The following is a 12,514-nucleotide window of genomic DNA, read 5'->3' on the forward strand; positions in this document are numbered from 1 at the left end:
GCGATGAATCATGAGTTTTCTCATAACATGTCTAAGGAATTTCAAATGTCTATGATTGGAAAATTATCTTACTTCCTTGGAGTACAAGTAATTCAAACAAAAGCAGGTATGTTCATATCTCAAGCAAAATATCTTAAAAACATGCTTGAGAGATATGGGATTGAAGAATGTGTTGTTGTGAGCACACCGATAACTACAAATTTCAAATTATGCAAAGATAATGAATCCCCTTTGGTAGACACAACTCTTTACAGATCAATAATTGGCACTCTTCTATACTTAAATGCTTCACGACCCGATATTATGCAAGCAGTAGGTATGGTGGCAAGATTTCAATTAGCTCCTAAGGAATCCCATTTAATGGTTGTAAAAAGAATTCTCAAATATTTGAAAGGCATCCTAATTTTGGCCTATGGTATCCCAAAAGCACAACTCTTACATTGATAGCTTACACCGATGCTGATTGAGATGGAAGCATAGACGATCAAAAAATTACTAGCGGAAATGCATTCTTCATAGGAGACTATCTTGTATCTTGGCTCAACAAAACAAATCTTCTATATCTCTCTCCACAACTAAAGCTGAATACATAACTGCTGCAGATTTTTGTACACAAATATTGTGGATGAAGGAAACACTTAAGGATGTCAATAAAGAAACTACTCAACCAATCATTATCTATTGTGGCAACACCAACACCATCAGTCTTTCAAAGAATCTGGTAATGCACTCGAAGACAAAACATATTCCAATCAAGTATTATTTCCTCCGAGAACAAGTTGCAGAACAAAATATCATATTAGAATATGTCAATACAAAGGAACAAATTGCAGATATTTTCACAAAACCCCTACCACAAGAAGCATTTGAATATGTTCACCAAAAGATGGGGTCATTTCTCTTGCATCACATTAAAACAACACATTGACAAAGGAAGGAGCACCATGACAGGGGGAGCAACATGACAAGAAGTAGCGTGATAGGGGGAGTACTCGAACACCCCATTTTCCATTGATGTCATAGGGGGGAAAATGTTGGAAGAGGAGAGAATATTGTTGTCAATGACAAAGGGGGAGATTGTTGTCAAATTTGTCATTGATGTCAATATGAGCATTGATGAAGATAATGATGCATGGATGAATGTTGGTTGGAAAATAAGATGAAGCCCTAGCCTTGTTAAAGATGATCTAAATGAAGAACACACTTGTAGCCCTAAAGAAGAAGCCCTAGCATATGATGGAACCCTAAAGGCTACCATGGAAAAACATACGATGCAACCAAGATTTCCATGGATAAAATAATGATGACAGTTCACAAATATAATTTTATTGATTGTAAAATGACCTTATTTAAGGATGGAATTGGAATAAGCTTGTAGAAGACAATGAGCTCTTTCCAACAAGCTATTACACACCTTTTAACTTGTCATAGGCAGAGAGAAAATGATTTTACAAGTTGAAATAATATATTTTTTGATGCTAGCCAACATGAGCCTACATGTGCAAGTTGGTTCCTCCTCCAAGGGACATGTCATTTCGTCATAAGTCAAAAACGTGTATAAATATGAAGTTGAACTTTTCATTCTTGGCATCAATCTCAGTGAAGGCAACCACATGAACAAAGAAGAAGGAAAAAAGTTCACATCTCGTGAACCAAGGAGGCAAAGGAGGACGAAGAATTTTGTTTGGGCAAATTCTGTGTTGAATCTTTCAAGCTTAGACTACACCTCAGATCTGTAGAAGAAGTGCATACCTCAGATCTGCAGAACAATCCTGTGGAGGTTCGGATTAATGGCTCTTATAGACCTATTAAAGGCTCGAATTTGCAAGCCAGAGGATCTGTGATACCTCAAACCTGTGGTTATTCACCTGTGGAGGGTTCAAACCTTCAAAACAATCACCATTACAGCTCATATCTGTGGAAATTCATTTGTGGAGAGCTCAGACCTATGATAGGTGTGGGGAAAGTCATTTGTGGGAACTCAGACTATATTACAAACTTGTGGACAGTCACTCGTAGAGGCTCAGACCTATAGCTTAACATTGAAGGCTCAGTCTTATTCATAAGAAGCTCGGACTTGTTGGCATCTATAACCCGGATCTGTAGCAAGCTAGTATGTGGATTAGACCTTTGGACCAGTGACCTTATTCTCTGTGATTCGGACTAGGGCATTTCAGTGATGTAAGGGAGCAGGCTTGGAGTTACAATTATAACATATTTTGGGGCAATCCTATAATCATCTTTTAGAGTTACTTGATGACATTTTTTGAAGCAGCCCATTGACATCATTTGGAGTATACTTTGATGTAAAGAACTTGGAGCCTTGGAAGAACTAAGAATTTCGGACAGTGAAGAATTTTGGATAGTGAAGAAAAATCTCAGTCAGATCTTGGACAATGGACAAATTAGGAGTTTGTGGCAGTCTTGTGGAGCAATTTTTTGAGCATTGAAGGAAGTTCCGAAGTAAGTCATTTATACATTCTATTTGTTAACTAAGTTGAAAGTTGAAGAGTTGGAGTCTCATAAAGCCCGAGTTGGAGCCCTCAACATAATTGTACTCAATCTATTGTAAAAAGAGAATTAGTGTCCTTATCTTTTCTTAATAAAATTCCAATTATTTACTTTCTGGTTGTAATTGTGAAAAATCTTAACTTGCATTAATTATAACAATTGAATGAAACACTGATTGTCATTATTGAGGTGATAATGACAATCTCCTTCATCAATGCAACAAGGTTTGGCCTTTGCCTTGTGAGGTCTCTCACAAGCCCTACTAGACTTTGAGGCAACATGAACATTGGAAACTTTATATATATGTGTTTATGTGTGTGTATGTGAGAAAGAGAAAGATTGATGAAGTATATGCTCTTAGCACATATGATAAGGTGGTACAACCTTCCAGGCTCTCCAAACCCTCGCTAGTAAGAAACATGTAAAACCCTAGCTCCACTAGATATACTCTGATGTCTCCTTAGGGATGAAACCTAGCTCTAGACATGCATAATGCTTAATAAACCCTAATACCTTTAGACAAAATAGGTAAAATACAAGAATAAATAAGAGAAAGAGGGAGACTAGAGCTTCTCTTCCCACATCTCTAATTTAAGAAATATAAAATGTAAACTCTACAACCAAGCATTGATGATGAGAATGACACACCCCTTCCTCTATTTATATGAGAAACGAAGGAAGATCTAGTCCACTGGACCTAGTCCATTACAAGAAATCTACAAGATGCTAGTAGGTCTACAATTTTCAAGCACTCCTACAAGTGATACATGTCAAGGTAAAAGGTGATGGGAATCCATAAGCAAGGCTCCAAGATAAGGGTGCTCCTTATCCAAGGTCAAATGCTCTAGTGCTTCTATTAGGCCATATGATCCTCTTGGTCCACTCCACCTACATGACCAATGATGCAACCCATGTGTCCCCAAGTGAACTCCAAGACTTCATGTAAGCATCCAAGCAACCTAATGTTGCCTAGGGTTCAATGCCCTCTTTCATCATGCCAAATACTCCCCCAATGTAAAGTGTTCTCCAAGTGAACAATGTTTCCATGTAACCAACATGTAGAATGCCACCAAGTTGTCTCAAATGCTCCAAGGAAGAATGCCAATCAAGCATCTATATGAGGTCTATCAACCAATTAGTAAGACACTTCCAATAGGGAAGTCCATCATGGATCAATCAAGAGCTAACAATCCACCATGCACCCTACATCTCATAAAGCACCCCTAAACATGGCATGAACACTTTCGAAGTAACCCCGAAAGCTAACAATTAAATATAAAAAATTAAAAAAATGACTTTCAATGTTTTGTAGTAAAGCATCCTTCTTATTGATATCTTAATAAAAGATGCCAAAGAACTCTAAAATATCGAAAACAATGGTTAACATATAATTGTAGAAATTCATATATAGAAGACTTCCCTTCAAGCAAAATAATACTTTCGAAAAAATGAACTTCTAAAGTTTGTTCAATCAATATATTTATAATAATAGCTTTATATCCAATGAATGACTTGCAATAAATAATTCTTACAAGAAAACTTCTTGTGACATAAAACCAACCTAAATCCATCTTATCTCCAGATCTACCACGCTCCTAGAGGGATCAAATCTCTTTTCACTCTAAAAGAGGTTTGAATATCAAGAGATTTGATCCCTCTTGGCGCTTGGTAGATAGAGTTAAGATTGATCTAGGCTAGTTTAATTTTCCCCTTTAAATACACTACATTCTACATGAATACCATGGGTTCTCAATCCCATGTGTCATTTTTATTTTATTTTTATAGGATTATTTTTATTTTATTTTTATGGGATTATTTTTATTTTATTTTGACTGAGTTAAAATATTTACATTACATTACATTGATATTTTTATGTTTATGTAATTTGACTTAGTCAAAATATTAAACATGACATTACATTACAACATATCTACCACACTAAGCTAGAAAGTGCTTCTTAGCACAATAAGGAGAAAGGTGAAAATTGTGATAGTAGTATTATTATTTAAAATTTCATGTTTTGTTACATGCTAAAAAGAATTCTCGAAATAATTGCAATCATTATTTTGCTAAGACTTAGATTTTTTTCTCCTTCTAAAAATGAGCCTGAATGCTATCTCCTAATTAATAGACAATACTAACTAGCAAAATACTCTTTAAGGCACATTAGCAATTAGCAATCCATGATGCAATGCACACTCCTTCCGACATTTTTATTTTTTCAAGTATGGGACAGTTTTTCTACTGGAAACATTGATTACACATATTAATCCCTATTAATGAGAGATCTAGTGAATGACGGAAAGATTCTTATGGCACGTTAGTGATTACTTTGTTCTTCTACACAAGGTTTAAGTCTATTTATCTATGTTATCCTAGATTGAGTTACAATTAACAACAACATTGACCTACTGTAGACATGTAGTAAATCAATTTACACCCACCAATATTCCCCTTGACAGAACAAAGATGTCAATGTCAGTCCTTTTGGACAACCACCTTGTTTATTTGCATGGAAGCTCAATTCATGACACTAATGAATGAAAAGTACTACGAGTAATTTAGGAAAAGCTTAGCATAAAAATCAACGAAAGTTAGAAGCTCACAACTTTTGATTTCAAATGTTCAAAGGACGAAAGACTTCAAATGTGAATACTTTTCACAGGTATCTCTCATATGTATACGTCCCCATGCATTTGATGAAGCATGTCCCTTAGATTATATTATAATGACTGGAGTTGTTACAATGATAAAGTACACGATCCTTTTTCGAACCTGCTCTGCTCCCATGTGAGGAGATGGTTAAAGACATCCCATTCTTCCTATTTTAGGAAATCCTCAATCATCCCTGTTAATCTGACGTATTCGGATCACCTAATATTATCTCCTGTGCCATTATTCCTACCTCTGCAGCTATCGATGCTCTTGTGAACTTTGAATGAAAGAACAGAAGACCTTTGGCCAAAAAATGTCTAATTCTGCATGTTTACCTCTCCTAATCATCATATTTGATTCATTCCTTACACAAAACCTGGAATATCTTGAACTGAGAACAAAAAGCAATGTGCCTCAAAAAATGTAACTCCAAAACATCAAACTCGTGTGTAAGGACCATATCGAACCCGGTAATAGGCACCTACGACCCTGATTAAAATGTATTCAGATCCATTCTGAAAAATGCAAATAATCAGTAGAATTTCAATTTTGTAAATATGTACATCAATGTAAAATATATCAAGGCATACATGGAACAGAAGTGCAAAATAACATAATAATCTACAAGAATTTAACATTTACTGTATTCAAATTTTAAGTACTGATATAAAGGACACCAATAACAGGAACATGACACCAAACCAATTTGTCATCATCCAACACAGTATGAAGAGTCTTTGCTTCAAAATTCTCATAGATGAACGACATAATGCAACATAAGTAGCCGTATGCCATTCCAATGATGAATATAGATGAAAATATTAGCAGCCACGAACACTGGAAGTATTATAAAGCAGAAAAGGGGCATTCAAATACAGGAAGCTACAAGGCCTGATTATGCATGGCTTAAAGAACAGCTGGGTAATATTTACTTTGTAGGCAACGGCACTGACAAGGCATTCTTGACTCAATCGATATTTTAATAATGGTTGTTGTTAATCCCATGGTGTGTATTCACAATCATATTCAATAATAAATTAGAATACATCCATAGAAAACAATCAAACAGACATGTCATTTGGAGAACTACACCTACAACCAGATATAGCACTAGTCCAAGGTTGCACAGTTAATGGACCTCACTAATAACCACCCTCCAACCTTATTAAGAAAACGATAACCTGCTGCTAGTTTATCCCTACTCATTAACTCAAGGCTCAATTTTCAAGTGCAGTAGCATCAACATTTGCACAATCATGGATTATTGAAGAGAAGCCTGTGAACATCATAATACCTCTTTTCAGATCTCTATTAAACCATCCTTGCAAGAGTTGTGTATACCATCACAGAACTATCTTCAAGTAAATCATAACAAATATCAAAGTCCATGGCATCTAGGATAAAAGGCTCTTGTTTATCACATGCAAATCTTCCCACCATTAGGTGTTTTGCTTCATTGACACTGCATTATATAATACAAGTGGCTCACATGGTTCTTAGCTCTGGATGAATCATCAATGCCTTTACGATATTCTAGGAATATCCCATGTGACAGGCTCAAAGCATATACATATATGGACAAAAATTTAAAAACCTAGTGAATGTGATTTCTGTGTTGGAAATACTTAGGGGCGGGGAGGTGTTGAATAATGTAGCTATGGTTGGTCTTCATAATGTACAATATTGTACTTGTAAAGATAAAAGTAATTTATACATTGTGTTGAGAAAGACATGTTCTTCATGCTTATCATTTGTTAGAAGAACAATCTAGAAAAAAGACATTGTAAAAAGCAAGAGAACTTGAACTTTTTTGTCAAATATATTTTTCCTCCTTAAGTGCCGAGTCAGCCCTCCTCATGTGAAGTCGGTTCAGTTTTGGAGAGACCTATTTGCTTAGCATGATGACTATAAATAGTCATTCATTCATTCCAGAAAAGGAATGGATCAGAAGCTTACTCATCTCTGTTCTAGCATGAAGGAAAAAGGAGAAAAACGATAAAAGTCGAAATTTGAAGCCTCCTGTCTCTGTTCTAACTCACTCTTGAAGGCAGAAGTTGTGAAGCTTATCTGTGGTTAGATAGAAATCTGGTATGCTCCAGAAGTCTGTAATGTGTGAAATTCTAAGTTAACAGAAGTCTGTAGTAAATCCGAAGTCCTGAGTATTATTCTGTGTGGAAGACAACCAATCTTGAGACCAGAAGTCTGTGATTCTAGGCCTTATTTTCTGTGATTCCTGGACTGTGGAAGAGGCTGAATCTTGGCCACCTTAGGGATCTATGGCGAAGTTCAGAATATACAATATTTTGGACAGAATTGGTGGAACGTGAACTTAATCATTAGAGGGCTGACTTGACACTTGGAGGTTGGTCTTATAGGTTTCATAGCTTGTCCATCTTGACTTTGATGTATCGGAGCTAAGGTGACAAGACAAGGAAGGACAGCTTGAAGAAGGAACATCAAAAGGAGTATCAAGAAAGGTCAAGACATCAAAGAGGACATCAAATAATCAAGAAGATGCAAGGATCACACCATCTAGAAGCTACAATAAGGAGAACTTAAAACTCTAGCTCATCTGAAGAAGGACTACACATTGAAGCATCTTGAAAGCTCTACATCCAAGGGAAGCAAGAACAGGTGTTGTCATCATCATCAAGGAATCAAGGTGATCTCCCTCTCTTTCAAGGATCACTTTTGAAGGAAGACATATTCGTCAAGAAGACATCTTCTATCATCCACATTATCAAGAAAGACATCAAGTTGAAGATATCACCATCAAGAAGCATCTTCACTTGACAAGTAAGTATCTCTATATTTATGTCTGAATCTGCTATCAAAATGATTTCATTTTTCAAAGAAAGCAACAATTTGGTTGGGTCATCAAACTTTCTTGCATGGAAGAAGAGGACAGATTTGATCCTCATAGAAAATGAAGTCGTTGAACATGTTAAGGGTTCAATCACTAAGCCTCCAAAGGAAGAAGCTCAAGCCCTAGCCAAGTGTATGAAAGGGGAAATTAGGGCTCAAAGGATCCTTATAGAATCCATCAAGGATCCCCTCATACCTTATGTTTGAAAGTTAGAGACATCAAAAGAAATCTACAAGAAGTCAATAGAATTGTTCTCCGTAAGCACCGCTGGAGAAGTTATATCCTTAAGAACTGAGCTATACAGGATATAGATATCAAAGGAAGAAGGAATAGCCTCATACTTTATGAGCGTGTCAGAAATATGAGACCAACTGCAAGAGCTGGGGGAAATAATATCTGATATGCTCAATGCACTACCGGAGGAATGGGGCAACTTTGTATCAAGCATCTATGGAAAGAATGAAGCTACCCCATTCAATAAACTTTGGTCATTATGTAAGATTGAAGAAACTAGGTCAAAAAAAAATAATGATGTGGGACCCAATGACCAAGTTCAACCATTTGCTTCCATGGCTAATAGAAAGGGAAAGTTTGGAAAATTTGGTCCTCAGAAAAAGAAGAAGAAGGATATGTCGAATTTTAGGTATGTTCTACGCTTAGAGCAATTTATTTCAATTTTCAAAGTTAGCTCAATATTTTTTCCAGATTAGCAATCACATCAGCATAATAGTAAATTGCACATAGAACATAAACATAAATCGCAAAAGACAAGCCAAGACAAGAGGATACAAGATGTGTCGCTAGCCAGGGACAAAACCCAATGTGGGGAAACCCTTGATCAATTCTTCTTATATGTTCTTCAATAGTTCAGCAGAGAGAGAGAGATAGTACATATACAACAGAAGTCAACACTTTGACTTATCTAAATAAGAGCATAGATCATCTCTAAGAAGATGATATATGAGGTAGCTGAACTCAGTTAAAGACATGCTGTTTCAACTGATTCTCCAAGGTGACTCCATTACCATGTTGCACCTATCATTGTGTTGCTCCTCATCTTCATGCTGCACCATGTTGCACCCATCATCACTATGCTGCATCTCATCATGCTTCACTAATCATGATTGTACAACATCATGTACCATTGTTGTCCCATGTGCCATTGTTGCACCAATCAACACCATGTTGCACCATTACTTCTTTCATGCTACCATACTGCGTTGTCTCTGCTCTCCCATGCGCCATTGCTGCACCATGTTGCCACACTGCCTTCGCTGCTGGATATGGCCTATGGCCTAGCCCAGCATCAAGATAGACTATGATCCACAGTCTTAGGATACACACAAGGCTGTCATCAACATGTACAATGTTGATCTATGTATTGTAAGAGCTTCTTCTCATCAAGATATTTGAAGAGACCTCTCCTATTAACTTGATCCAAAACAAGTCAAAGCAATGACCCAACACAAGTCGCTAATGGAGAAGAATACATACTTCTACACTTCTATTCATGGGCAGTGTTTTGGTCACTGGTTAGGGCTCCCACTGTAACCTACAACAACCCAACAATCATGCCCAAAACACACCTTAAATTATGCGGCCTCCTCTCCTCTCCAAGTTAAGTGATCTCACTGTTTGAGGAGGCACCTACAACTCCTTGTATTGGGATGTTTGACCCTCAAAACAGTACCTACAGGCCTGCGGCTTAATCACAACAGGAAGGTCCCTTTACGTAGCCTGTTATAAGAGAATATCCCTTCATTTTCTTGCCCAGAACAGTCCCTAATTATTGCGGCCCTCCAACAAGGTACTTCGGCCCTCCTTCCAGCACTCGGTCACCTGAAAATGTCCCTTCAAACCCTCGTTGGCCTGTCTTCCTTACTGCGGCTAGGGCAGGATAGACCTGCGTATTTGGGCAGCGTGAATAGGCCTTCTTCACTGTGCTATATCTCTCCTTTAGGCAGCGTAGAGGGAAGGTTGGGCAGCATATAGAAGTAGGGGTATCCTCCCCTGAATTGCGGTTGGACCATCCTCTTTAGGACTGTCGCTAGGGAAACTTGTTTAGTCTCCCTTCCTCTTGCGTCTAGGGCTTCATCCTCCCAGATTTCTCTTCCACTAAAACCCAAAGCGAGTGGAGAGAAATCAAGAATGAAGTGTGTACAAATGACTCTCAAGTCACCTCCTTTTATACTAAAACATTGAGCAGACGTGGGGGTTATTTGGTTGCTGGCCAACCTTGACAAATTGTCCCATAACACAAATAAATTCATATCTCCATGAATACTTATCGGAATTGGATGATCTTTAGATCAATCCTACACCTCTCGATGAGAGGGATCCAAGAAAAATATCAGCTGCCATAAATAAGATGGCCCACATGGAGTTTGGCCCTAGTTGCCAATTTTAACACTCCCTCTCAACTAGGGAGAAATCCATCTGCTGACCCATATGTCAGACTATATTATCTTTGCCATCAGTGCCCTGCATTGCTCTGCTGAACCATGAAGAAGAAGAAGAATTGATCGAGAATGTCTCATACCATGCTCTAATGACCCGAAGTTAGTTCATACCACTCTTATTGATCCCAGATCAGTGCCAAGAGAGAGTGAGTTATATCACTCTTATTGACCCGAAGTCAGTTTCATTGATCCCAGATCAATATCACAGGAGAGTGTCTCAAACCACTCATACTGATCCCAGATCAGTTCCAAGAGAGAGTGAGCTCTATCACTCTTACTGACCTGAAGTCAGTTCCAATTGATCCAAGATCAATGTAGGTCATCCTAGCATAGGGTGTATGGTAGATACACGATACGTCCATCGGTACTACTATGGTCCCTAACCCCTTTTCCCACCTCATTGGCCAAAAGAGAGGTACTTCCCATGAGTCCCAGACTGCATGGGTAGGATGCCTCGACAGGAGATCCACTCATCTTGTACATAAGTCGCCACGGGGTATCACAAGAGAAGGCTGAACCATTCACCCTATACACAACACACCACTAGGGGAGAGTGAGTCGCCCTATGGTCGCTTGTCACTCCAAGAAGTACCCCAAGCCCTCCAGAGCTCCCAGAGCTCAATGCATGCATCATACAGGACCCTCATAAGAGGGTCTCTCAACGACTCCAAGTCATTCTGGAAAGTCACAAATTTGACCTTTCCCCGAGGCTTCGACAGAATGTCTGCGACCTGCACATCAGTCCCAATGCGATGGAGCCATCTTGCTCATCGATGTACCATATCCCAGATAAAGTGGTACCTGATGTCTATATGCTGGAGCGATCATAGAATACGAGATTCCTCAATGATCGAATCCCCCTCTGGTTGACACAGAAGATCACGGTGGTATCCATCATGTGTACAAACAGCTCACTGAAGAGCTTCCACAACCAAGCAGCTTCACACGAGGTCATACTCGTAGCTATGTATTCGGTCTCAGCGGTGCTCAAAGCCACTGTCTTCTGCTTCCTGCTAATCTAGGATATCGTAGCAGAACCCAAAGAGAACCATCACCCATAAATGCTCATGAGATCCTCCACACTGCCTGCCCAGTTAGCATTCGAACAATCATGCAGCTTCACATCTCCGGCAGTGTATCTCAATCCATGAGAGATTGTGCCCTTAAGATATCTCAGAAGATTCTTGGCACCAATCCGGTGAGGCTCAACCAAATATAAGCCCAATATGCTAACTGCAAAACATATATCCGGACGGAAGTTCACCAAGAACATCAATGCGAATGAGTTTATGAAACTCAGAGGCATTTCCCAGATCTGGTCCGACATCACTACCACATAAGTTATGAAAGTTAAGCTCCATTGAAGTAGTCACGGGCTTGCAATTCACCATTCCAAATCCAGAATCCAACTCCCTCTTTTGCAAATGAGAGGGTCCGCACCTGTCAAAAAGAGGTTGTCCTCATAAGGGGCCAGTATGAGAGGTCTATGATCCACAACCTTCAAACAATGGTTTGGATCGGCTTCACTCCTAGTGAATTTCAGCTTTATCAAACAACTATCAATCATCTCATATTAAGCACGGGGTGTTTGCTTCAAGCCATAGAAGGCTTTCTTCCACCTGCATACATGAGATTCCTGATCATGAATCTTAAACCCCTCGGGTTGTTCCAAACCTGTGGACCTGCTACATGAGGGGAATGGTCCCCTTGTAAGATTTTCCTTCGGTACATCTCAGACATGTACCTTCATGCTCTTCTTGAATTCAGGCATCCCTGTCACCGTCTGACTCACATCGGGTAAGGCCCCATAATAATAGACCTTCGGTGCTATAGACAAGATGTGTCAATTGACATGGTCCCCAATGGACTCCCTACAACTTGATACAAATTGCCAACCCTGAACCCATGAGTAAAAGCATCTTTGAAAATTATTTTTTCAAACACGTACCTTTCCATCGATGAATGCCACACCTTGAAACCTTTGACTTCCATTGCCGAAATGGACACTAGGTTCTTCTTGCGA

General features: G+C 38.7%; 1 protein-coding gene across 2 annotated transcripts in view; it reads right to left on the reverse strand.

Annotated features, from left to right (window-relative positions):
- Positions 1 to 5,101: 5,101 nt before the first annotated feature.
- LOC149161921 (autophagy-like protein) overlaps positions 5,102 to 12,514 on the reverse strand; it is a 290,688-nt gene continuing 283,275 nt past the window's right edge. For both annotated transcript variants that reach the window (XM_089437085.1, XM_089437084.1), the window contains one exon: positions 5,102 to 5,681. In XM_089437085.1, the coding sequence (XP_089293211.1) occupies positions 5,604 to 5,681 (78 nt within the window). In that variant the 3' untranslated portion in view covers positions 5,102 to 5,603. The remainder of the gene's footprint in view (positions 5,682 to 12,514) is intronic.

The sequence above is a fragment of the Pinus tabuliformis genome, chromosome 5_2, assembly GCF_031772625.1.
Source record: "Pinus tabuliformis cultivar Carrire ecotype Pingquan chromosome 5_2, CPIR1, whole genome shotgun sequence".
NCBI lineage: Eukaryota > Viridiplantae > Streptophyta > Pinopsida > Pinales > Pinaceae > Pinus > Pinus tabuliformis.